This window comes from Hemibagrus wyckioides, linkage group LG04 (assembly GCF_019097595.1).
Source record: "Hemibagrus wyckioides isolate EC202008001 linkage group LG04, SWU_Hwy_1.0, whole genome shotgun sequence".
NCBI lineage: Eukaryota > Metazoa > Chordata > Actinopteri > Siluriformes > Bagridae > Hemibagrus > Hemibagrus wyckioides.
This window is the reverse complement of record NC_080713.1, coordinates 22,462,667-22,490,387: the sequence shown is the minus strand read 5'-3', so window position 1 is coordinate 22,490,387 and position 27,721 is coordinate 22,462,667. Positions and strand designations below refer to the sequence as shown.

Sequence of the window (27,721 nt, the reverse complement as noted above, 5' to 3'; positions counted from 1 at the left end):
CCTTCACCGAGCTAGAGAGAGGAGGGGGGGAGAAAAAGAGAGAGAGAGAGAGAGAGAGAGAGAGAGAAAGAGGAACCGAGTCTACAAGCGTTTAAAAACAAAACCAGCGGAGATTACCTGTCGCGCTTTGGATTGTCTTTTAGCTTGACGTTAAACGGCGCGTCCTGTTGGAATACCTCAGAGGAATATGCGGTCGTGGAGAGTGACAGAGTGGATATGGATAATGGCCCGAACATATTGAATAGCTTCGTCAGAGGAGGAGGAGGAGGAGGAGGGAGTGCTATAGCGCGAGGAAACACGTTTCAGAGAGAATAAAGGCAGCGAGAACAAAAACAAAAAACTAAAACACTCGGACTGGTAATTATAACACCTCACACTTTTACCTACACGGCTTTCGTAAGGATTCTTGAATGGCTTGTCGGTTTTACGCCCTCGCCGCTAATAAAACGACCGAGGTCGAGTCGCGGTAGCTCTTTCCTTTCCTCTCCTCTCCTCACTGTCAAAAAAAGAAAAAGAAAGCCTGCGCTAATCACCGAGGCGACCGCTTTGGCCTCTGAATATATTTCCGCGTGAACTGCTCGGAGGTCGCCCTCGACATGGATTTTAACGGCAGCGGCTTGGGCAACGAGCTGCACAATAACCAGACGTATCAGTGTGAGGAGAGCAAGCCTTTGCTGGAGCCTGAGGGTAATAATAATAACAGTAAGGTGGGCGCGGGGCCGTGTCGCCGGAGCGCGCTTCACTGCAGCGGCGGCGGCGGCGGTGGAGGAGGAGGAGGAGGAGGTGGTGGTGGCGGCGGCATGCGTTATAAACTCCTGCACGAGGGAGACATCCAGGTGTGTGCCGTGAAACACCCGCGCACCTTCCTCAGCAAAATCCTCACCTCCAAGTTCCTGCGGAGATGGGAACCCCACCACCTCACCCTGACCGACAGCAGCATCGTCTCTGCCACGGTAAGGTCCCGTGATCTCACACACACACACACACACACACACACACACACACACACACACCCCCGCTTCGCGATAGCCATGTTGAACCAGTGTTACAGCAGCTACTCTATTTCAGAAACAAGATGTCGAAGAGCACTGTGGCTCTCTGCTCTCCCACTCCACCTCCTACGCTATAGCATTTGCTTTAGGAAAAAAAAAAAGAAACGCCACGTAATTCAGTCATTGTTTCCTCATTGCTTACATTCAGATACTCAGCTGATGTGATTGTGATGATGATGATGATGATGATGGCTACACTGTGGCTTTGTCTTCAGGTTTGCATTTACGCCTTTTCTCATCCTGCATCCACTTGCAAGCCATCTATTAGATCATCTTGATCATTAAACCAGAGCTTATGGCTATGGGAACATCTTGATCATTATCAGTAAGAATGGTTTGAACATCATCATTAATAAAGAGCATCACTAATCCTGATCCCTTTTATTAATCTAAATCTTAACCTCGATCAGTAATAAACACCCATATTTTCGCACAGTCAAAACCCGAGAAGCTGCTGGTTTCAGTTCTAGGCCTAGCTTTTAAAAACATTTCTGCTTCCCTCAGAGCAGAAATCATAACATCTAATGCAAGCCAAAAGATTTTAAGGCCAGTTTAATGTCCATGCGTAATCATGTTGCTTAAGAAAAGAAAAAAAAAAAAAAAAAGCCGCACATTTTGTGTGTTGATTCGATCTGATTACGAACAGGGCCTGCTAGGATCTGTATTTATATTGTGTTGGGAAGAAAATGAATCAGATTCCGTGGAAACAAAGCCAGATCGGTTTGTTCATGTTTACCGGTTTTATGAGCTGGAATAAAAATGTAATCATGTAAACAGACGTGACAGCTGATCCTACACTGGTAGTTTAGTCCCATGCGTCATGTGGATCTTCTTCTACTATTATAGTGCCTACAAAAATAGATGTTTACAATGGATTTCAATTTGATTTAAGCCGGGTTAAGACCGAGTGTTATGTGGTGCGCCCAAGTTTAGTCAGCCAGCATCAGCAATCATTAACGGTGAGACCTTTATTTATCTATCTATCTATCTATCTATCTATCTATCTATCTATCTATCTATCTATCTATCTATCTATCTATCTATCAGCTCAGTATCTTTCTGATGTCACACATGTATATATATATTTTTTTTATCTCTCTCCCTTGTTTCATATTGTGCCGGTGTCAAATCAGTGACTCATGATTCACGGTAAATGTATTGGAGATACAGTCTAGTTGGAACATGTCAGACGGACGCAGCGTACAAAAGGCATTTCGATGTGCTTGTGGAAAAGTGATTTGTTTTAAATCAGAATAAAGTTTTGTTCAATGTAGTCATGCTATCTGAGTTCTGCCACAAATAACCCATGTTTCCACGTAGGCGTGATATCAGTACGTTTCCCATGGATGGTTTTTCGTCCAGGTTTTTTTTTTTTTTTTGAGCTACTATATTTAGTTCGTAGATATTTTTATTTTTTTTAAATTCATGAGCTTGAAAGATTGTTCCAAGTTCTGGTATAACTTTGGCCTTAAATCCGTAGGCTGGCCTGGATGTAACAGGCCTTAATTCATCTACCATATAGCAGGGAGCTGTTTTGGCAGTAAGAGTCAGCTGATTGCTCTGTTTTCTCTTCTCAAGCTCTCTAGGCTAATAGCTGTTTAGCAGGTGACCTGTGTTCAGTTGGCCATAGCTAATAGAAGGGTAGTTGACTGTGGCTAATGTTTTCTTTTGGCAAAGGTTAAGATGTTTAACTTGGCGTCTGTAATGTTTGTAATTTGTTTCAAGCATTAAATCTCTGAACTTGTGCTCTTTCTAGCGATGCAATTATATTTTTTCCTATAGCGTGTTGTTTTCCATTTGTGTGCGACGCGGTCAAAATTTTGTTTAGATGTCTTTTCATCTGCCCCGATTTCCACCAAATGCAGTAAAAAAAAAAAAGCCTGTGCATTGTAAAGCTTTTTCTAAGTAAACAGCGTGTCTTCATTCGAAATCAGATCTGACTGAAAGATATGAAAGATGTGACTCACCGTTTTCCCCAAGCACCGAGAACCTACATGATATTTGCGTAATGCCAACATACACACATCCTCTCAGCCTCGCTTGAAAAAGACACTTTAAAAAGCTTTTCCTCTGGACGTTCTTGCCCGAAGCTGTTCCGTCATGGATGGAGGGAGAAGTTTGGTTCACCCCGTTCCTGAAGGGTGTAAACAAGTACTGTCCAATCCGAATAGACTCGCGATGAAATATAACACTGTATGCGAAAAACTAAACTGCCATCGTCCGGGCATTAACAAGATGAGAGCCCGTGGCTTTTCCAGGATTTGATTCGAGTTGTATGCTGGAGATGGAAAAATGCCACAATAAAGGGAAGGATCTTAAGGCATTGCTATTAAATCTACCACTTTGTTTGTCTCTAATCAACATACGGAAAACTCGGCTGTCCTAAATGTTCTTTAATCGGTGCAGATTTTTTATTTTATATATATATATATATATATATATATACACACACACATCTTGCTGTCCAGATCTTGGTAATAATCCAGATATGTGTTCTAGTTGAGATAGAGGAGATGAAGCGCCTCTTTTGTTCAGCACAGATCTGCCATTAGGAGGACATTCTCAAACACTGGCACACATCCATGTGAACTGTTTTTTTCATATTCCCACTTCGGCCTACGGTAGCATTTGTTAGGGGTTTTTTTTGCCACGATTAGCTGACGCGCCCGGAATGCGAATGCTTACGATTGTTTCACTGCACTATATTTTTATATGGATCAATTTGTTCTCTGTACAGATTGCCTGACAATGTAAGTAAACTTCCTCTGGTTTACGCTCCATAAATGAAGCTGAATTTCTTATTGAACGTCACGTTTCTGTTTTGGGAATGTTAATGTCACCTGAAAGGGGGGGGGCAAAAACCATATTAAAATGGCAATAGTAGGCCTAATTCGTTTCGCTGCACCGTTAGATTTACTAATCTGCAGAATAAATCAGTAACCCCTTACAGGAAGTAAAATTTTATCATCCCCCTCCCTCTTATCCACTGTGTACAGTGAGCGTAGCTGTAACACCACATGACCATGAACACACACCTGAAGCACTGCTTGTACAGAAGAAAAAGAGGAAACATGACGTAGGAAATGTCTAAGTAAACAAACTCCAAACCCAAAAAACACAATTAAAAAATACAAAGAACTGAATGCTATTTCAGTAGAGAGATTATTTATTTATTTATTTTTGCAAAAAAGTACAACTTGCCAATCACTTTCTTTTAGACTCTGCTTGGATATAAAATCGTTCCCTCCAGGGTTTAGCAAAAAATCTGAATTCTGGATTGCTGCAGATTTTCTGCAGACCCGGTCCAAGACGTGTCTTTTGACATCAAAACACCTATTCAGCCAAAGATCGCTTCGGTTCACATGCGTCAAACCTGCGTCAAAACCTGCGTCAAACAGGAGTACAGCTATTATAGAACGCAATTACATGTGCGTCTTTTACTGGTGGTAGATTGATAAAAGGGATCCGTGCAATCTCACTAATTCAAGTAGCGTTGAATTAGTGAAAAAGAACAAGACACTCAGCAAGTTATGTCAAAAATTAAGGGGGGGGGGATGCCGCATTTTGGAAAACCAAAAAACTGAAATTCTGGAGGGACTGAATTAAGATCATAATCGCTTCTGGTTTCAATTAATTTATCTACAATAGTGAATAAGTCACTTCTAAAAGGACATTTAATTAGACCTACAGTTTGTTTCGGCAACACCGTGATTTCTCCAGCCATACATTCAGTCTGTGGACTATTTAAAGCCTCCTCAGGGCACTTGGTCTGGAACAGAAAGTAAAAGCATAAATAAAGAGCTGATCATGTGCCACATGGACTACCTCAGTTTCCTCACGCTCCATCATATGAGAGCAGCTGGATGGAATTCCTTCATAGCAGGAGGAATCGGTTGTTTGTTTGTTTTTTTATATAAAGAGATCATGATATGTCCAGATTATGACAATATAATTGATCACAATAAAGGTGTTATATCACCCAGTCTGAATTTCCACTCCACCAGATTGGAGTCTCTAGCATATATGAGATCAACAATACCTACATTCAGAAATAAGCTTTTTTTCACCCATTTTTTTTCTACGCAGGGAAGCACCAAATGTTTGGCCATCAAATCTATTCAAGTCGGAAATCTCAATGTTTAAGGTGGTTTTCTGCCGAGTAATGATTCCCAATATTTTGTCCGGTTTTTGTGCTACTGAGTGAGTTATTGACATTTCGCTTAAACTGCAATAGCATGAAACAATGCGAGAGCACTACACACTGGGCGGCGACAGTAAGATGCGGCTTTAAGGGTGGCTGTAGTGTGGAAACGGCGCTTTGTGACCCATATTTTTTTTGCCAATGAAATGCATACACCAATCAGGTATAACATTATGACGACCTGCCTAATATTGTGTTGGTCCCCCTTTTGCTGCCAAAACAGCCCTGACCCATCATGCACTGTGTATTCTGACACCTTTCTATCAGAACTTCTTCAGCAATTTGAGAAACAGTAGCTCGTCTGTTGGATCGGATCACACGGGCCAGTCTTACGCTCCCCACGTGCATCAATGAGCCTTGACCGCCCACGACCCTGTCACCGGGTCACCACTGTTCTTTCCTTGGACCACTTTTGATAGATACTGACCACTGCAGACCAGGAACACCCCACAAGAGCTGCAGTTTTGGAGATGCTCTGATCCAGTCGTCTGGACATCACAATCTGGCCATTGTCAAACTCACTCATATCCTTACTCTTGTCTATTTTTCCTGATTCTAACACATCAACTTTGAGGACAAAATGCTTAATATATCCCACCCACTAACAGGTGCCATGATGAGGAGATAATCGATGTTATCAATGCCTGTATGCCTGTTTTATTTTTATATATATATAATATATATATATATATATATATATATATATATATATATATATATATATATATATACACAAAAATATCAGACTAGTTCTTCAGCTCTGAAATTTGGCTTTGGACTTGATCGTTCATTTTAGTGTATCATTGTACATAAGAGCATAATAAGCAGCTACACTACAGACTTCTACATAAGACGTTCGTTTTTTGGAGGTAATAATGATTTATACCCAAAACATGGAGCAGTCATTATCTACCGAGTAACGAGTGTGGAGTAGCCGTTACTGACCGTTAACCAGATGGCATATAATTGTGTCAAAGGCCAGGCATTTCTTGCTCATGGACCGCTGACGTATTTTTAGTTCATTTGTGAACTGACTATAAGAACACGATTGTTTAGTGAAGAATGGAGTAAATTTGGCAACAAGGGCTTTTAAACTGTTATAACTGGCTTTTCCATCCATGTATTTTATTAGTTTGAACTTAGAACTTTGCTTAATTTTCTAAAAATAAAATTGATTACACAGTGTGTGTGTTTGTACACGCGGGTGTGTGTGTGTGTTTGTGTGTTTGTGTGTGTGTTCCAGTATCTCATGACTCGTGCGTTTGGCTCATTGCGCCTCCTCAGAAATCCATATAATTACAGGACGTAGTTTGCATTTTCTTCTTTTGCAGGCTTTTCTTTTTCTCCTCAGAATTTTGCTTTGAAATTGCAAAACACTTCGAGAGAAACGTAATTATAGAAATCATCCGTATGGATCTGTTCAAACGTTATGTTTAGTTCAAGTTGGAGTCGACCACCGAAAGGCTGGTTATCCGTCTACAGGGAACAGCAGTATTATGATACTTCGCTAACACTTTTTTTATTTAACATCTGTATAAAATGTTATTTAACCCTGCAAAAGAGGTTTCTGTAATTCTGAAATATTCCATACACCAGTTTTTAACACCAGTTTATACCTGTTGATATGAAGCAATTGTGATACCGTGATATTTCTTTATAAAGGCATATTGTGATGTAATTTATTATTGATATTCAGCTGACCGGCTTTATACCGTAGACCACTGAATAACAGTAGCTGGGAGTTACTGTTAACTCTGTATTGCTCCTCTTGCTCAGAGGACAGGTCATGTGAATTTAACGTTGATTGAGGTTTTTGTCACATGACGCTCAAACTGTTGCTGCTGATATCTTCCTGGTCATTAGACTGAGCATTTGGTAAGGAAGAGCTGAGACATTAGTGTGATATCGCTTTCGTTTCTTCAGCCAGTAATAATTAAGGATCTCGGTTAATATATCATTGTATTATTAAGTCTGTCAACCTCATATTTGTTCATTGCATGTATAAAAACACTGGAGTTAATTCGAAGTGTTTAGAAGCATAAGTAGTTCCAGGCTAAGAGCAGACTGATTTGGAGACTCTTTTAGTTTGAGATGGCTTTCAGTCGAATTGAATTGGATTTTTGTGATCTTATCACCATGCAGCCTGGCTAAAGTTAAGAAATAAGATGTTGAGGTTCTCTTTGGGAGCGACACGGTTGGACAGGATTAGGAACGAGTACATCAGAGGGACAGCTCATGTTGGACAAAGTTAGGGAGGCCAGATTAAAATGGTTTGGACCTGTTCAGAGGAGGGAGAGTGAGTATATTGGTAGGAGAATGTTGGACATGGAGCTGCCAGGCAGGAGGCAAAGAGGAAGGCCAAAGAGGAGGTATATGGATGAGGATATGAAGCTAGTGGGTGCAAGTGTTGAGGATGCAGAAGATAAGGATAGGTGGAGAGAGACGATTCGCTGTGGCCACCCCTGAAGTGAAAAGCCCGAAGAAGAAGAAGATCGTCATGCAGCCTTTATAACTGTAAATCTCATTAAAACTAAATTAAAACCGATATAACTAAGTAATATTTGATTGATTTGATAGATCTGTACATTCAAAAGCACTAAAATCACACAGCGGCTGTACGAACCCTGTTGACTAGCATACATCCTAGCCATTAATAAAACAAAACTTAACCACAAAAAGTTAGAAAGAAAGCTCACTGATATGTTTATAACAGCCGCCATAAATTTACTGTGTATTGCTCTCTTCAGGCTACTGTTTAGATATTTGCGGCGACAATAACGGTCAGCTAGCTAACTGAACTGCCCTTTTCCTCGTACCTCACATTAGTATTAGTATTTGTACGTTAGTAATGTTCCTTTTTTTTTTTAGAAATGTTCCCATGTCTCGATGTTACGTGTATAATGTATAAATGTTTTGTGCATAAATGGGAAATAAAATCTGTTTGACTTCCCTAAAATCACTAACATTACAATTATATATTATAATGCAGACTAAACTCCTGTTTAATCATATTCTGGCAATTGTTTTGCATTTCCCCCCTCCCAATACTGCTTCCGTCCTAAATTTTAACACCGATGATAAATTAATAGCGGTTTTAATGGCAATGAGCATTCGAAAATACTGGTACAGTCACTTCAGATGATGTTAAGTGGTGCAAGGCTTTCTGTGGTTTATGTGTCTTATAAATTGCTTTACGCAATTTAGAAATTGTGCATGTGCATGTTCTTCTGTCCACGTCTTAACTCAGACAGACAAGTGGCAGCTTTACCCCCACCATGTGCCTGGTGGTTACTATAAAACCCCACAGACGTTTGCTCTCTGCACTTTCCTTAGACACATGACCTGTGAAAGGACTGAAACTTCATGCTGCATCACTTCAAGGTTTGCAGGGTTGTGTGCTGCGATGAATATGCGAGAAATTACAAACAGTAACAAAAAATTTCTGATAAGCTGCTGCAAATATGTGCGACTCAAATACACAGTAGTCCATTCGAATGTAACTTGATAACTAGCGTTCAAAATGAATGCCTTTTGTTGCGTCTGCGTCATGTTATCATCAAAACATGCATTTTGTCCTTGTTCAGAGTTCGGTATGGGGCAGGAATGTTTGCGGATGGATTTTACTTCTTAAAGAAGTAGAAACCTGGAGGAAAAACTATACAGTCCGCTGTGAACAAGTTTATTGTTTGCATTAATTTATGTTTATACTTTATTTAGAGTTTATGGGATTGTGTCTCTCAGAATTGTTTTTGTGTGTGATTTGTTTTCGGCTTTCTTTTATTTACGCGGATGACGATTTTGAGCTTTTCTTATTATGTAGAATATTTGAGACAATATCCATTATGATTTATATTTGAATTGTTTTGATCGAAATATTTTTTATCAGTGTCTGGATGTGTCCTGATGAAATGATGTTCCTGAAATAGAGAACACAAAGCACACAGAGAGTCGTATAGGCAAGAAATGAGCTCGTTTTTTTTTAAAATTTTTTTAACTAAAGGAGGAAGTCGGTTTTATACCAGAGTCATGCAGGACAGTCATTTTAATATAATCCTAACTCCATCAGTGACCGTTTCACTCCTAGTCTGGACTCCTGTGATGTTTGTTGTCACACATGCACATTGGAGACTGTTTCAGAGATTTATTCTTAAGTTGAGCCCGGACAAAAGTTATATTTTGTAATATAGTCGATGCTGTCAGTAGGTCCAAATTAAAATCTTATGAAATTCTGTGTAAAGCAGAGAGCCTGGATGATGATGATGATGATAAACAGACATTTTTAATTTTTTTCCCTTCCAGTCCAGATATTTTGCGTTATTTTTAACAATCCTTAAAACATCAGCGTCACATCAGGACACAAGTCTGCATACTAGAAGTGTAAAAATCGAAGACATTCATGGACACGGTTCTCAGTCTCCAGTCTCTCAGCATATTTCCCTCGTGTAGTGCTTTTCCCTCACCTCCTCTGTTTTCCTTTTCTTCTAGTCATAGTTGTCGTTTGTCCATCATTCAATTTCATCTAACACAACAAGCCTCAAGTAAACTTTCAAACATGTTTGGAAATATTAGGAGGGCCATGACCGGTTTGGAGTGAGCTCATCTTTGTCGAGTGAGCTCCTGACCTGGAAATTTGTGCTTCCAATTTTAAATATTTGTCCGAGAGGAGAAAATGTGAGATTTCTGTTATACACACGTCATTACTCATGTGAAGTGCCCTAATGATTGTGTACAGAATGTTTCTGTTGTTTCTTACAAGCAAATTAAGATGTGTTCACTTGTGGATCTTGAGCTGTATGCGTAACTAAATGTACATAGCTTGAGTTGTTGCCTAATTTGTTCTCCTGTTTGCTTTAAACAGAGCTCAGATCTCAGCAGTCTTCAACTATGATGATACTGATAACACTATAGCTTATATGGAAAAGTGTGTTTTTCCAGTTTTAGTCAACAGCACACACACACACACACAAGTGGCGAGTCTGATTTGCATTACACCTTAAGTAAAAGACAGCATTAAGTTCACATGAGCCCCGCAATCCAAAACGAGTTGGACCAATTATGTAGCAGATCAGTATCTGTGGGATGCCAAATCTCCAGGCCACATCGGCTGTTGTCTTAACCACACTGCCCTCGAGCCTTGGTGCATCCATCAAGCATAGATCAAGCATTTTCTTCAGTGAGTGCAGCGCTCTCCAATCCGTACGACAAAAAAAAAAAAAAACACAGAGCTATTTGGGAAGAGTGATCTGTCCTCAGTCATGTGCTTTTAGTTTTTAGCAAAAATTGATTAAGTACAAACTGACCCCAAAAAGTCCATAAGTGAAGGTTTGCTTCATTCTCTGCGGCGTGCTTAAAGATTTTACTTATAAACGTACTGAAAAACATCTTTTAAATGCCTGTTGTATACTGTGTAGCATCAATAATATGTTGTCCATATTGCTAGCGATCAGAGAGGGCTCTGTTCATTGTTCACTGTGAATATTAGGTCGACATGGCAAGCTTCCTAACACCGGTCAGTGTTAAGCAAACAGGTAGCGTTTGAGATAACACACAGATGGATTTATTCTTTCCCCATTCTATTAAAGTGTTTATGGCCTGCGTAGTGGAGCTGACTATTAGTTGTCTTGAATGTCTCCTGGTTTTGTTTTTGTTTCAGCTCTGAAAGGCAGTCTGTGGATTTGGTCGATTTGGTATCTGTAATAAAATTGCTTCTTGATATAGAGTTCCTATTACAGTTGTCAGATTTTATATATATATATATATATATATATATATATATATATATATATATATATATATATATATATATATATATATATATATATATTCTTTACATTCTATTTTCTATACAGGTCATATCAATAATAATAATAATAAATAATTGTCTTATCATCCATAGCTTCTATTATGAATTTACACTGACTACAAATAGTTTGTATTTTTCTTTCATTATTATTATTATTATTATTATTATTATTATTATTATTATTATTATTATTTTCATTCACTGCCTGTGCACGTCTTGTCTTTTTGATGACACGAAGCCGTAAATCACATTTATTTCAGTCGTATTAGATGAACCTCAAACTCTCAAGCAAATTAGCTGGAGGTGACAAAGCTGAGGCTGAATAGGCAGGAAAGAAGGCTCTTTTAGTTTCTGTGGTTAGGGTTAAAAAGGAACTGACATAAGCAGTTAGCGAATTGTGACTGGGACTTTGGTAACATTGACGTCATTCCTACCAGATGTATTTCTACTAGTCTCGAATCAGCCAAAGGAAACTAGCAAAAAAAATAAAAAGAAATAAACCCCAAAGAAAATGCATAAGAAGAATAGAGCAGTTGAAAGACAGGCTCATTTACTTTTATTTCTCATGTGCACTGCCCTTGCATGCACGCTACTGATTAATGCTGCTTTTTTAAATCTGATGGAAAGTGGAAGTTGCAGTGGAGTGCACACAAACCACATTCGTAGCTGATTTTACTGCTAGATATATTTACAAACATGCATACAGCATCGCGCCAAGTAGCGTCTGATCTGCGTGTAAAACCGAGCTACAAGCAAAGTGCTGCTACTAGCATTTTTTTTCCAAAGTTGTTTACATTGCCGGGGAGGCAACTCTGTCAATCATTGTGCGATGTGATTTTCAGACAGAAAATCATCATTGAATGACTCTTGTAGCATTGGCTTGTCATTAAGTTGTAGTCACAGGCTTTTTCTTGAATCAACTACTGCTAATTTCCTACTAGAAGATCAATCTTTAGTAAAGTTTGCTGCCAGAGGTTTTAAAGGTTACTCAAAGGGAACTCGGATCTATAAAGATTTACTATAGTACTAAAGTGCATGCATGTACACGTTTTAATGCAGTGCACAGGGGCTTTGTTTCTAAAGTGGTGGCCGAGTATGCTCTAGCTGGTACTGAATTCTTTACAGTAAGTTCTTCAGAATTCAGCTTCAGGTATAATCAGTTGTATGCAAAACTGATGCAGGAGGTAAATATAATACATCCAGGCACATAATGACCCGTCTTTCAATGTTTCTCCTTTTCTTTATGTGTACGCACTTTTTTTTTTATGGCCCTCGAAGGTTTGCCTGCAACATCAGGTTTTATTGAACCTGCTCACTCTCACCAGGGTTGATTTAGATTCCCGCTCGTTATGGCGTGTACTTTGCCTCCGCCGGGCTCTGCGGTTTACTTTAGGCGCGCATCGGACGCAAGACGAAGGCAGCTAGTTTATTCAGATCCCCGGTCAGTGCCGAGACACTCTTTTGACAGCCTGTCTGGCACGGGCGGTAATTCTGCATTGTCAGATTTGCATTTAGTTTGCATTTACATCATTTCAGTGTAACAGTGTGTTGTGCCGTTGAGTCATACTGTTTAGAGCTGCTTGTGTACTTTATCTTTCATCAGGGTCCTGGATGTTGTTTCCAGCATTTCAGAAGAGAAATTCTTTGGAAGACGACGTAGCAATCTCTTCCCTGTTATCCACTCGGGCGCTTCTGCTCGGATATCTCGAACTCGCGATTATTTTCAAATCCAAAATAGGGAATTTGCCAAAAAAAACAAAAAAATCCAAAGCTGTCCATCATTTCCAGAAAAAGGAATCGAATATACCGATGTTCAGTCCCCACCCCCAACATCTTTTTCCATCTGGATCTCCCTGGTAACAACAACAACAACAACAACAACAACAACAAAAAAAAACATATGTCTCTCTTTCATCTTTGTTTCCATGGCAACATGGCAGGGTGACGACAAGAGCTGTTCAGCTCCTCTTTAAGGAAGAATTGCAGCATGAAAAAGAGGCTGAATATGATGAACCAGAGGGATACAAGGAGCTTGGGGAGGAGGAGGAAGAGGAGGAGAGTGCAGTAAGAGAGGGATATGGCCACAGATCGAAGTGAGAGCTAAAGCAGAGTTACCACGGCGAGCTGCCGCTCAGGATACTGTCACTATGACAACCTGGCCAAGAGGTTCAGAGCCGTGCTGTACACTCACTCCCGTGTTCATGTATTGACGTTTTATTTCCCCCTTTTTTTCAAAGAACATTCTGCTTCTGCAATTGAATTTTTTTCTTCTTTTTTTTTTTCTTTCGTCTTGCGTAGTCATGGTTCTCTTCTCCCATGCACGTGTTGGATGTGCACGTTTAACCCCAGCAGTAGAGGGAGGAAGCCAGGCAGGTACAACAGCCAGTTGCCCCAGCATCTAGAAGAAGAGTTGTAAATAAAAGAAAAGCCCATTGACTTCTGTGAGGAAAGGAGAGAAATTGAGGAAGGAATTGCATCTTTACTCGAGACACAAAGAGAGTGAGAGCAGAAGAGGGACGTGCAGAATGAGTCAAAGAAAGGAACAGCTTGTTTGCTATGTTGAACTGGGTGGCTGACACAAATACAGGAACTGCGGTTTGGTTTGAGTCTAGAGGGAGGGCAGTGCAAATCAAGTAATAGCCTTGTTTGTTCAACGTCAGGGGGAGGCCGCATCTAATAACGGAAGAGCCCGTAGCTGAGCTATAGAGGCGGGAGGAGGGATAATAAAGGAAGAGCTCCAGTGTTCTATTGTAGAAAGATGGAGACCAGGAACAGTCTGTTGACATTTGAAGCCATGCGACCACAAGCAGCACTACAGGCAGGAGCTGTTGAGGCTGATAAAAATGAGAGCCAGCGACCTGGATGATGCAAATCGAGAACAAAAACTTTTCGCAGTCATTCTGAGATCAGTCATAGGGGACAGTTAAAGTCAAACTAAAAACCACAAAGGAGATGTTTCGAATTGATGATTGGTGCGTCAGCTTATAAATATGTCTGAGATGTTGCAATTTTTCTATTCAGACCTCTTCACTTTCTCTACACATTGTTTCACAATTTTCCAAAAAAACCTGTTCACTTAATTGTGTGAAGATTGATGGCCAAAACAAAAGAGGTCTGAATAAAACTTTCCAGAATCACTGTGTGTATGTTTTATATTGTTTGCACTATAACATAACTGCAGTGGTGTAAGCATGGTGACATCTGCTTCGCTGTGTCGTATGTTTATTGCACATGAATTGAAATGTGTTTTCCTTCCTGTCTCTCTAGCCTACAGGTTACATGGAGGCAGCTCTGTCCTACAGTACTATAGAGGACCTGCAGCTGTTGTCTTGGGACAACGCCCCCAAATACTGTGTCCAGCTCAGCGTCCCTGGAGGGACCGTCCTTCTGCAGGTACACGGCTCTGTCCAGCCAAGAAACTCCTTATGACTGCATTCTGTATTCTATAGCACATGCATATATTTTCTGAATGGTATTATGGTGTAGAATATAACCAGATTAAAAGCTGTGTTTTAGACTTTCCAGATGTTTCATTTCTTTGCATATTTTCAGTGGAAAAAAGGAAACCTGTTTACATTCCTCTCATCGACAGACACGCATCTAAGCAATTCCATGACACTTACAAATGTGTGTGTGTGTGTTTTCAGGCTGCCAACAGCTATCTGCGGGACCAGTGGTTTCACTCTCTACAGTGGAAGGTAAGGTTACTGGCATTAAGTATTAATGCAGGTTTGACACAAACATCATGTATTTACACTTTGCTTAACATTCCATAAACCCCAGATTGGTTGTTAGGATATTACAGACACCATCCGTTATGTAAAAAGATTATTGCATGTTTTCATGATTGATCCTTAAAAACTATGCATGGCTAAATTATTGGCAAAGAATATTTACAATTAATACACACACATTGTTATCCTTGGCAAGGATAAATAACTTGAAATGTTCTGCAGTTGAGGGTCATCCAGGCTCAATGTGGCTGTTGTCTCCAGGGATGCTTCAATAAATATCCATTTTTGGGTTATTTGCAAAGATAAAAAAAAAAATTTGCCCTACTTAAGAAAACATTTTCAGTTTAAGAAAAATCCTGGGTTAAAATAAATCTATGCAGCATCTCCTTTGTTTTGCTCACGAGGGTTACTAATACTTCTGGAGTTTACAAATTAGTGATATACCTGAAGATAAATATTAATATGTGTATATTGAATTGGTTTTTCTTTTTCAATCCCTTTTCATCCTCTCAACAGAAAAAGATTTACAAGTACCGCAAGGTGCTGAACAATCCTAGTCGCTGGGACGTGGTGCTAAAGGAAATCCGAGCTCTGGTGGACATGGCTCTTACCTCTCCACTGCAGGACGAATCTATCCACCAAGCCCCGCTTCACATCATCTCCACCCTACTCGCTGAGGTAACACGCTCACACACACCTACACTGAGACGGTATTTGTGCACTAAACTTTCAGTATTTTTAAATAAATTAGCACGTGACCGTTACCCTTGCTAACATCCTCTGCGAAATCAAACCTACCAGAAACCAGCGTTTTCATGTGATCAGCTTATGTGCTACAAAATAAAGGTCACTCTGGATCTTGAGTGAAGGAAGTGAACTGAAATCAAAAGGTGGAAGTTTATTTTTTGTTTTAATTGTTTTCTAACAAGTACTTTGACAATAAATGGTACTGTAAGTCACCATTTAAATGTCTTCTTGCTACAGCTTCTTCTTTTGTGCATTTTGTGTTCCTGTATGTGAAATTCTAGACAGAAATAAAAAATACACCAATAGACCAATACGTACAGTATGCATGCCATTCAACACCTAAATCAATAAGTTTTTTCTCAGCAGGTTTATTATTGTGTGCAACATACAGAAATGGACTGCACTGGACTTGTATTATTTAAACACCTTCTGCAATGTAAAACCGGTATTAAGTAAGCCTGTACATCCAGCTGGAAACCCGATCATTTCCACAGATTGCAGTTAAAACGTTATTCTTACAACATAAACAATCAAACGTGTTGGTTGGACTGATTTGTTTTTGGGATTTTTCTTTCTTTCTGCCTGCTTGGATTTTCCCGTTATTTTTTTTGTGTGTTTGTACATATATTTATACTATAAAACATCACAATAATGCAGGGTGTTAGGTTGTTTGGAATAAAGGCTTATTGAGTGCACCACGGCTTTAAAAGGGAAGTAAAAGATCCAGTGGATTCTGAGTAATCTGTTCATGTCACTTCCTTCCCAGAACACCAACCTCAGTGCCCAGGACCATGAGAGCATCATTGTGGTGAGTGGGTTTACTGAGTTATATTTACTCTCTTGGAACTGGGATGTTTTTGTGCTGTAAACTTAGTATGGATTAGTCTTGGAACTAAAGGCGAATATGTGAAATGAGATTTAAATAAATTATGACTTTAAATGAGACGGTTGTAACGGCATTAAGCAATAGAGAATGTATTTCTCTGTTACATGATGTATAATGGGTGAAAAACAATTATTTTTACATACTCTCTGTGTGTGTGTGTGTGTGTGTGTGTGTGTGTGTGTGTGTGTGTGTATGATCAATAATGTTGCTGTGTTCTTCCTGTAGGCAATTGCTCCCCTGCTGGAAAATAACCACCCTCCCCCTGACCTGTGTGAATTCTTCTGCAAGGTAATGTCCGCGTTCACTATTGCAGCCACTAACCAGGGCAGGAAACAGCTGAATGATTGCACACATACTTGATTCTGAGGAAGTTATTTGGCTAGCTTACATGTGAAAGTTTCACTCATTGGTGACTGCACTGTGAATCACAAGTACAGAATGAGCGTACAGTGCAGAGTTAGTGTTAGCTAAGTGGCACTCACAGGTTCTGTTTCTTTCCACAGCACTGTCGCGAACGTCCACGCTCCATGGTGGTCATTGAAGTGTTCACTCCAGTGGTCCAGAGAATTCTCAAACACAACATGGTGAGTGTGTCTTTGATGGCCAGTGTGTCTTTGTGGCATTTACATGCGCACACAGACCATTGCTGTTTGATTTACTAACTGTTTTTGTCTCTCCAGGATTTTGGGAAGTGTCCCAGACTGCGTCTCTTTACTCAGGAGTATATTCTGGCTCTGAATGAACTTAACGCAGGCATGGAGGTAGTCAAGAAGTTCATTCACAGGTCAGTATTGCAACTGGTGAACGTGTGCACTCTCTCTATACAGCATGGCTCCCAACATGGCTGATGCATTCAAAACTATTGGCACCCTTCAAAGAAATGGGCAAAAATGATTGTATTAAATAAACATACACTATGAATAAAACGTAAACTTTCTTTCTTTGAACAAAAACACTGTCGCGATTTTGTTTTGCTCTGAACATAAGGTATTTTTTAACAAACTGTAACATAAACATTCTTTGCCATTGCTGAGGGGGGAAAACTATAGAGCTCTCAACACAAAAGGTATGCTAGTTATTGACCTCCACATTTAAAATATATGGCATGAAAATACCATTATCCATGATAGTATGTTTTATTAAAGGGATGATGTGTAGTTTAGAATCAGAATATCACTCCTTACATCTCTGTCCATGATACAACATGTTTCTAAAGGGTGTCAATACTTTGAGAGTGTACCCATACAAACTTTCCTTTCAGGTGTATGTTTACACACTCCTGCACACCCTCTTCGGTTTGTCATATTAATGGCCTGTTGCTGGGTGTGGCTAATTCATGTCCTGGACCTTGGTTTTTATATTGTTATTTCAGCATGCATGGCCCTACTGGACAGTGTCCTCACCCTAGGGTTCTCCCCAACCTGGTGGCAGTGTGCCTGGCTGCTATTTATTCCTGCTATGAGGAGTTTATTAACAGGTGAGTCCCATATAAGCTGAGCATCTCTGAACGTTTCACTTAAAATGTCCAATATATACAGTTGCTTTTCGTGTTTCGGTCACGTCTATATTTGTGAGTTAACAATCTGAGATCGTGTGCGTTATTTTCAGTCTTGGCTTTAATAATTACATCATCTCTCTGAGTCCTTGGGCCCTCTTAGGCATACCTTGTACTATGCTCAGATTTTCCATGAGCTATTAGTCACCTTTCCGTCCCGTGGGAAAACCCGTGTCCCAAATCGCACCTTTGTTGTTCCCTTACCTCCTTTTCTTAATTTGCCTCTTTGAAGAGTTTCCATTTTCTAGTGGGTATTTCATGGTCTTTGTTTGTTTTGGATATGTACAAATGTTTATGAAGCCTAATGCATTACAGTTGCAATCAGAGTAATTTAAGTGTTGCATTTGTTTATACTAAAGTGGCTTTAAAGCAAGGCTCTAGTTTAATCAGTTGAACTGCATGCTGCAGGTATTGTTGCAAGCTGAGGCTTTCTAAAAACCAACACATTTTGTTCATTTGTATGTAATGTCGTGTAAATTGAGAATGTAGTGACATCTTTATGATTTTTCTTCCTTTATTCCCCTCTCTGCATTCCTGTTAGTCGTGATAACTCTCCTAGTCTGAAAGAGATAAGGAACGGTTGCCAGCAACAGACCGAGCGGAAGCCCCCGATGCCCCTACGGTTGATGCGTCCCGATCCTCCAACAGCCCTTTCACCCCCTCCTCCCTCCATCGTCAACTCCAGCGAGATCTTGGTGGAGCTCGAGCGTAACAACAACACTGCCAACACCGCGCTGCGTAAGGCGCCCGCAGGGGGCGACAGTGAGCCCAGCTTAATCGAATGCTTGCTGGTGAGCCCAGCTGTCAGCGCTCTGTCCATTCAGCTCCCAGCCCAGGCTGACCGAGTGCTGGCCTGCTTTGCGCTCATCCTCAAGATGCTGTGAGTGTTTGAGCTCTGGCTTATGATTATTCAAAACAGCAATAAATTCTGCATGTCTAAAAAGCAAGATGGTGTGTGCGTGTGCGTGTGGCTAACCATGTGCACATGTGTAACATTAGTTAGTACGCTCACTGTATGCCAGGAATTTAAGCATGCTGTAAAAAATTAGTTTTTCCACATGAGTGGATGAGGAACCTGAAACCTGCTTTTAACAGCGACTTGGTTAAATAACTGCGCTTAACTGTGGTACGTTTTAACAACCTGATCCCGCAGTCTGGCAGTGTTTGAATCCCAGCACCACTGCTCAGGTTTCGTCTCTTAATTTCTATGTCCTGAACCCCTGACAAACATAAGGCTTTGATTTCCTCCTTTGTTGTTTTTCCTACGTCTAACACTAATCTGGTGTTTCCCCTGGCCTGCTCTCTGCAGCTCAGACTATGACGACTGGAGACCAGCGCTGGCTAGCCTGCTGCAGCCCATCCCATTCCCCAAAGAGTAAGTGTTATGCTCTCTCTCTTTATTTTCCTTTTCCCTCCTAGCCCTCAGCCTTCTCTGTTTCTTTATTATCCCTCTACACTACATTCCTTGTAGTACTAGAGAATATTTAATTTATTTTCAAAGCCTGCATCCTGTGCTGCGGAGGTGTGTGTGTATGGGTGGGGTGTATTCTCATTGGGGTCAAGGAGTCAGGGAGTCTGATGACGTTGCTGAGCCGTAACTGGGCTCTGCAGGGGGACAGTGTGTGCTGGGTCTACGGAGCCCACAGCACCTGAGAGCTCGGTGTAATTGGCCATGCCGGCCAGGGACTCATTATGTGTCTCATACAGAGCCCTGCTGATGACACAGGTGGGGAACTCACCTGTGCTCAAATGTTAATCTGAGCCTTCAGACCTCATTAAGAAAAAGGCAACAACAGGCAGACATCCCAGAGCTCATGGCAAAAACATGAAACGTGCGAACACACACACACACACACATGCATGCATGGAAATGCTCACAGATTGACTGTTTATGCGTTTTTCTTTCTTTCCCTCTTTCTCTCACAGGGCCCTTGCTCATGCCAAATTTACAAAGTAAGTGACATCAGTAAAATCTCTAAGCGCAGTTTACCCATGCTGTCTCAAATTTAGTTTGAGGTGGGGCCTGGAAGATAAATAGAAGTTAAATAGTAGTCTTTGTTAAATTGCTCACACATTTCTAATTAAAATAATAGACAAACACATGAATATAAGCCAGAATATAATTTACAGTTAGTAAGCTGTTCTCCTCTCTGTGTATAGAGTATAGCAATTTTTACAATTCATTTATATGAGATTATAATGTTATTACTGCTAAACATCTATACACCTTGTTTATTCATTATTTTTGCAAGAGTATAGAGTACAATTGTGATATAAAGGCAAAGCGGAAGGATGAATGTGAGCTGTAAGTGTTTAAGACTGTGTGCTAACTAGTTTTTGCCCAGTAGGCGATTTGCCATTTAAAGAAATTGTGAGACTGTTAAATATTCCAGAGCTTGAAAAGCAAGGAAAATGAGAGGGGAGGATAGTATAATATTAGACGTACAGCATTTTTCCTGACAGAAAGCGAGGGCGTCTTGCGAATCTAATTGAGAGCATGTGAGATGGGGAGTGGGGCGGAGCTTCCTGGTAATGTTAGTTAAGATCAGCAAGCTCAAAACACCTGTACAAAACATTTAAGATGTGGATGCAGTGGTGCTTTGAGGTGCTGCAACACAAAATCTGTAGCGTTCTAGTAATATAATGAGAGTAAACGTTATTGGATATCTTGGCACGGGCTGTATATCACACAAGCCTAATGTCCAATTTAATTTTAATGTCTTTGCAGAGAGCTGAAATACGTTATTCAGAGGTTTGCCGAGGACCCCAGACAGGAGGTGAGTTTACCGGCCTCCTAAAATGCCTAACGTCCCTTTTTAATCACATTTTATTGCTGGCGTAATCTTTTTGTTATTATTTTCTTGTGAAGAGTCTTTTTAAACAGAGGTTCAATGAATCTGTTAGCCTAGCATCTACAACACTAAAGGTCTGTGCTTGTGCGTTTTACAGGTGCACTCCTGTTTACTCAGTGTGCGTTCTGGAAAAGATGGCTGGTTTCAGCTATACAGTCCAGGAGGGGTAGCCTGCGATGATGATGGAGAGCTGTTTGCCAGCATGGTGTGTATATATGTACTGTGTGTGTGTGAGGGTCAGAAAGAGAGAGAGGGATACTCTCATCTGTTGTGTTTGCAGTATATCTGTGTTAATAGCTGACACATTGATGCCACCGCAGGTTCACATCCTCATGGGTTCTTGCTACAAGACGAAGAAATTCCTTCTGTCTCTGGCAGAAAACAAACTGGGACCCTGCATGTTGCTGGCACTGCGAGGGAACCAGACCATGGTGGAGGTGTGTGTTTGTGTGCACGTGTATACGCTTGGAGCAAAATAATGTCATGTTAAATTGTACAGCAAGGTCTCATGTGAACGTTTCTGTGTGTGGAACAGATCCTGTGCCTGATGCTGGAATATAACATTATAGAGAATAAGGACACTCAGCTACAGATCATCTCTACCCTGGAGAGTACGCAGGTCGGCCTGCGCATGTACGAGCAGCTGTGTGACCGACAGAGAGAGCTTAAAGAGCTGGTGTGTATGCATATGCAGACACGTATTCAAATGGACGTTTTATGGAAACCAATATTATCACACCACACCACAGTATGGTCATGGCTCCGTTTCCTGAGAATATGCAAAGTCACATATTGCTATGGTTGGGTAATGCACTGCTCTCATTTCCAGACCTTTCAGTGACCCATTTAAATGTCCCACATTCTGATCTCACACACACCACCTGCTGGTGACACACTGAATTTCTGAAAGCCTCTAATCTCTCCTATTTCCCTTTTATCTTCATAGCAAAGAAAAGGAGGGCCTACTCGACTCACTCTGCCATCCAAGTCCACGGTTAGTGTTTTATTTGTACGTCGCTTGATTCAGTCACAAACCCTTAAGCTTGAAACCACAGCTAGAGAAATGCCTACATGGTTTTGATGTATTAATGACACGTATGAATATTGAATGGCAATCAGCAGCCAGCCTGAACTCCCACTCATGTTGTGTCTGACTGTGCTCCGTTCCTTGTGCAGGACGCAGATCTTGCCCGCCTGCTGAGCTCTGGCTCCTTTGGGAATCTGGAAAACCTGAGTCTGGCCTTCACCAACGTCACCAGTGCCTGCGCCGAGCAGCTCATCAAGTTGCCATCCCTCAAACAGCTCAATCTGTGGTCTACTCAGGTAACGTGTGATCAAAATAACCGAAAGCCTGTTTATCACTTCAAATCATAAATAAAACATTGTCACATCGGTTGAGCTAGTCCAAAGCCTCGTTCTATTTTCGACTGCATGTAATTTTTGCATGATGAGTTGCACTAATTCCAGTGTATTGCTGTAGTACTATTAGCATCCCTCAGAGGAAGCAGAGATAAGGGTGTGAGCCTGAGTACTTTTCCACTGTACAATTGTGGTTGTTACCCAGAAGACGAGAGGTTCCCATACGAGGCTAGTTCCTCTCAGAGTTTCTTCCTCTTGTTGTCTCAGATTTTTCCAAAGCTGCTTAGTCCAAGTGTCCACTGTTAAACGTATTGTGCATTCAACTGATCCTGCAAGCAGATTAAATGGATGATTGTAATAACAGCTTACAAAGTATAAAGCGTCACTTTGTACACTTATAATATCACATGCACTTAGTTGCTCTGTAAATAAACAGAAACATATTGTCAGTAATACAGAAACCATCTTTGTCATAAGCTCATTTGTACTGAGATTCATAGGCAGCTCCAAGTTACATGAATTTTAGCATGGAGTAGATGTACAAATACTTTATTACAGATACCATTTTAACAGGGCTGTAGTTATTATCTAACCTGAATTTGTCTTAAATCGATTACTTTATCTCTAATAATCGACTAATGAATTTTCATTGTCAGTTTGGAGACGCAGGGCTGCGACTGCTTTCAGAGCACCTGGCCTGCCTGCAGGTCCTCAACCTGTGTGAGACACCAGTCACTGACGCTGGTCTGCTAGCCCTCAGCTGTGAGTACACACACACACACACACACACACACACACAGGTGCCTCATTATCTATGCATGTGCCTTCCACTATTCATGCCGATATGCAAATCAAACCTTAACCACAGTAACCAGTAGGAAACCTTTGGTTCCTTTTTGGAGTGTTTCTAATAAAATGCAGTTGTATTATTTAATGTAAATACAGCAAAGGCCAGATATGAGGTCGAAATATCATATATTCCTATTTTTAGAGATTTGGCCACATTACACACATTCCAGGACTGTTGTTTTTCACTGTTCAGTTATTATTCAGAGTTTTCTAAAGTCAGTAATCCATATTTTAGTCACCTAATGTCTATCTGTCTAAACTAAATGATCATCTTCAGTTAATGTCCAACACTGATACAGAATTGAACTCTTTTTCACATACATGAATCAGGCATAACATTATGAGCACTGAGAGGTGAAGTGAATAATACTAATTATCTCCTCATCATGGCACCTGTTAGTGGGTGGGATATATTAGGCAGCAAGTGAACATTTTGTCCTCAAAGTTGATGCGTTAGAAGCAGGACAAATAGTCAAGCGTAAAACCAGATTGTGACGGCTAGACGACTGGATCAGGGCATCTCCAAAACTGCAGCTCTTGTGGGGTGTTCCCGGTCTCCAGTGGTCAGTATCCATCAACAGTGGTGCAAATATTACTCATTGTTATTATAAGTCATTAAAATTCACACTGCAAAAGATTTTAGTAACCACATAAAAGCACTGTTATACATGGTGAATGCCTCTGAAAATTCCAAGGTGTCTGAACATCCTTAAATGTCTAAACGCAGACCTTGAAGTGTGTCATGTTATCTGTATAGTCCATCTTCTCCATCCTTGGTTTTATTTTTCCATCCAAACCCCATCAACATTTTGGTTGATGCAGAACAGTGGTTTTCAAAATCCGCTTCAACTTCGAATTCATGAAGCATAGCGAAGTGACCTGTGGTGTTTCAGTTCAGTTACAGCGGTGGAAATCACATCTCATTAGTATTGTATATAGTGAGTCCTTGTAGTTATTGGCCTGTTTGATTGATCAAATGGGTTTTTAATCCAAACCAATGTCGGAAAAAATCAGGTTGGATTCTAAATAATGTCAGCTTGCGTGTAATGTGTTCTGTCAGTGGAAAGTTCAAGAAGTGAAAGCTTTATGGCTCGAGGACAAAACCAATATTGTGTACCTTTGAATAATGCCTATTAACTAAATCTGTTTTAAGGGGTTGTGTGGAATGTGTTCTCTGACTCTGGCACTGCTGATGTAAAAAAAACTAATAGGTTTCTTCCATTACAGCGATGAAGAGCCTGTGCAGTTTGAATATGAACAGCACTAAACTCACTGCAGACACCTACGAGGACCTAAAGGTACCGTATTAACCCCTGTTCTGAAAAATCCTTCTAGAAATACTTCCGAGAAGTGTTCTCTTCACACGTGTCTCTCCTCCACCCGACAGGCCAAACTCCCCAACCTGAAGGAGGTGGATGTTCGCTACACAGAGGCCTGGTAAACGTAATCAGCATCCCCCACCGATTCTCATGGAATCTCTGGCATCATGGAAGCATAAGGATTTTGCTGACACCATCAAGACACCAAGCCTTTAACATCATCACAATCCGTAATCTGCAGACGAGGACTGTCTTTATAGGAACATTATTCAACACCAAGGACCTTCTGGTGACATGAGCCCAGCATTTGTGCAGTGCACTGTCATCGTCAAAACACAGAAAGAACTTTCTTTGTAGCCACATTAAAAGCGCAAGGATATTTATAGTGACATCAAATGAAAAGGAGGCCCATTCTATTTATATCACATAAGGACTTTAGCTCTTTCTCTCTTTGTCGATTATTTTTTTTTCCCCCCACCTTTCGAAGGCAACCCAATCAACTGCTTCACCTTACAAGTGTGTCTGACCAAAACACCACTCGTTTTCTTTTCCCCTAGATCAGAGACTTAATGTTATGCTCAGATGCATAGCTCAGAAGCCGACTCTCCTGCCTTCATCCCTTTCTTTTTTATTTCTTCTTCTTCTTCTCCTCCTCCATGCGGAGACCTTTCCCCAGAGGTGCACCCTGACTGGCGAGAGCCACATTCCAGTATAGATTTGATGTCGCCTCCCTGCTTGGTCCTCTCAGTTCAGATTCTGCCATTTTTCTATCCTCCATCACATGACGCTGTTGCCTCTGATGTAGAAAGGTGGTAGCCTGAGTGTCCACTACTGTATACACTCATTTTAACCTCTCTCTTTCTCTCTCTCTCTCTCTCTCTCTGTCTCTCAAATTTTTATCAACTTGAATGAGCATATTTTTCCACACATCTCTGCTTTCATAAATTGTGTGTTTATACAGTATAAAGTATATATATCGATCTCTATATTCCCTTTTGACATTTTAACAATTTCAGGAGCTTGGTTGTACAACCTACTAGACAGAAGAATTTTATCTTTTTTCACTCGGTTTTGTTTCGTCCACATTTCTCCGGTGTCATTGTACAAAGTTACGGCGTTTGTTCATGCACCCGTATTTAAGTCAGCAGTCGCTCGGAAGGTAGTCTGGGACTTCTCAATATTTACGAAGCCTCTGTCTTCTCGGTTTGGATCCCAGCTTAGATCCCAGCTTGGATCCCTCCTCACAATCCATCTCTATTTTCAGTCCCGTTTGTTTAATCAAATCAGCCAAGTTGGTGCCTACAGGACATTTTCTATGAAGAGTGCACCACTTAAGAAGTGGCAACGTCATTGAATCGCTGGATGCAAATCTGTGTAAATATCTCGGCAAAATTTCATCAGCTTGGGTGAAATGTTTGATTTCCTATAGTGCTTGTTTTACAATGCAGGATTATCACACATGACCTCCGTGCACATTTATAAGAAATCAAACATCAAGCCATAATTTGTAAAACAGTCAAAGTTATTCCTGTTCTTTATTTTTGCCACTTAACATTCTCCAAAGGTTTTACTGATACCGGTCACCGAGTAAACGTTCGAAGAGATCACAGAGCATGTTGTCGAATTTGTGCAACAAAACGTCTTTTGTAAACATTCATATCGAATATGCAAACGTTCCCCTAGGTGGCGTGCCAGCTTGCTTATAGCTGACTCCTAAATGAACACAAGATCTGGGACTCTGGGGCACCTTCGGAAACTGTATCAGACTGCTCGAGTCTTCTCTTCTCTCCCTTCACTTCAGCACAGACACATGGCGCTCTGATTCGTTACCCCGGTCCGCTTGAACAGTCTCTGATTGGACGGTTTCAATTTGGTCATTATTCTGATCGGTCCAGTGGAGGAACCTGTACTGTGCGGTAGCTTTAAAGCGAGCGTGGAGATGGACGCCGTGCACTGAGAGTTTAATACTGTGTGTGTGTGTGTGTGTGTGTGTGTGTGTGTGTGTGTGTGGTGGATGGTAGCGGCACAGAGGTCCATCGTGTTCTACCATCTCAGGTCCAGATAAAGACGCTGCGTGGTTGCATCCTGTACAATGTACATACAAGTGTATATAATTTCCCTCATCCACTCACTCTCTCTCTCTCTCTGTCTGTCCGTCTTATAATTCTTTATTCGTTTCTTTCTCTCATCTTTATTTGAGAGACTGCTGTTGCCTTCATTTTCAGGAAACGTCTGCGTGTGTGTGAGATCAGTTTTTCTTTTCTTTTTTTCTTTTCTCCCCCAGACCAAGTGCACTGTAATAATCTTCACAAAAGACAAATTGTTTTTGTCACATTAGTCCACATTCTGTTGCTTGTTTTGATTTCTTTTCTCTTTTTTTTTTTCCATGTTGCTGCATGTACATGTTGCATTAGCAGATGTTTTTAATTTTGTCACTTCATTTCAATTGCTTAAAGCAGATCAGCGTCAGAGCCAGGAAGAAGAGCGCGTGTAATTTCAAGAGTGCTGTATGCGGCAGAAATGTGATTTAGTTGCCATTATATACGAGAAGCCAGAGAGCGTGAACTGAACAGTGTAACAGTTAGAAACTAGAGGAAGCCTGCCCGTGTTTTTTCCCCTGCTACGTGTCCTCAGAGAAGATGTCCGGGATGGTTCTGCTGTGTGACGTGGACCATATCTGAGTGAAGGAGATCTAACATATCGTGAACAGTTTCCCAACCAGTAGTTTGTTGGAAAAAAAAAAAAACAGGTTCATATTTCAATTTTTATATAGAAAAAAAGTGGGGATAACTGCTTTCGGAGTTTGCCAATAGTCATCTATCTGTTCTGTCTCTCCATTGGTTCGTCTCCTCTCACACCGTCCTACCCCTCTCTCACATTATTACAATTTTTTCTGCAATTTCTATATATTAAAAAAAAAAACGCTTTCTATCATTTTGAATTGTGACTGAGTCTTAACGTGGTGATGAATGGGACGTCTACCACTGCAGTCCCCCTCCCGGGCGCAGTCATGTACATATAAATCTCCCATGATTCCTGGAGTTTTTTTTGCGGATCGAACTGCTGCCATTATTTTCCTCCTGTCTGTGTTTTAACTGCTTTTTACAGCTGGGTCGCTGCTGCTGCTGCTGCTCTGTGGCTGTTGTAATGACAATACAAGACCTTGAACAGGAAAATAAGTCAGCTACGATGTGAAATAATTTCAATCAGAATAAACTGTCTGTGAATATGTTTCAAACGCAAAGCTGTGTTCGTTATTGCACTGCGTCTCACTGACCCGTGGCGAGGCAAAAAAATAAAAAAAAGCAAAGATTTGAATACTAAAAACTTTGCAATAGAAAATTAAACCCGACTGAATTCATAG

At 40.7% G+C, this 27,721-nt stretch overlaps 1 protein-coding gene across 1 annotated transcript; it reads left to right on the top strand.

Annotated features, from left to right (window-relative positions):
* The first annotated feature begins 13 nt into the window (after positions 1–13).
* Positions 14–27,595, top strand: cmip (c-Maf inducing protein). The gene is made up of 21 exons (XM_058387053.1): positions 14–953; positions 14,324–14,449; positions 14,704–14,754; positions 15,307–15,468; positions 16,304–16,345; positions 16,649–16,711; positions 16,927–17,007; positions 17,104–17,207; positions 17,796–17,900; positions 18,520–18,858; positions 19,288–19,353; positions 19,905–19,931; positions 20,707–20,755; positions 20,928–21,035; positions 21,151–21,267; positions 21,366–21,506; positions 21,777–21,824; positions 22,007–22,153; positions 22,846–22,951; positions 24,266–24,336; positions 24,426–27,595. Exons 1-21 carry the CDS (start codon positions 597–599, stop codon positions 24,477–24,479), a joined length of 2,364 nt encoding a protein of 787 aa, XP_058243036.1. The 5' UTR covers positions 14–596; the 3' UTR covers positions 24,480–27,595.
* The last annotated feature ends 126 nt before the right edge of the window (positions 27,596–27,721 follow it).

Coding starts and splice junctions, on each gene's coding strand:
- cmip (XM_058387053.1), top strand. CDS start 597: ATGGATTTTAACGGCAGCGGCTTGGGCAACGAGCTGCACAATAACCAG. Junction 20,756..20,927: donor CCGAGGACCCCAGACAGGAG/GTGAGTTTACCG, acceptor TGCGTTTTACAG/GTGCACTCCTGTTTACTCAG. Junction 21,268..21,365: donor GGAACCAGACCATGGTGGAG/GTGTGTGTTTGT, acceptor TGTGTGGAACAG/ATCCTGTGCCTGATGCTGGA.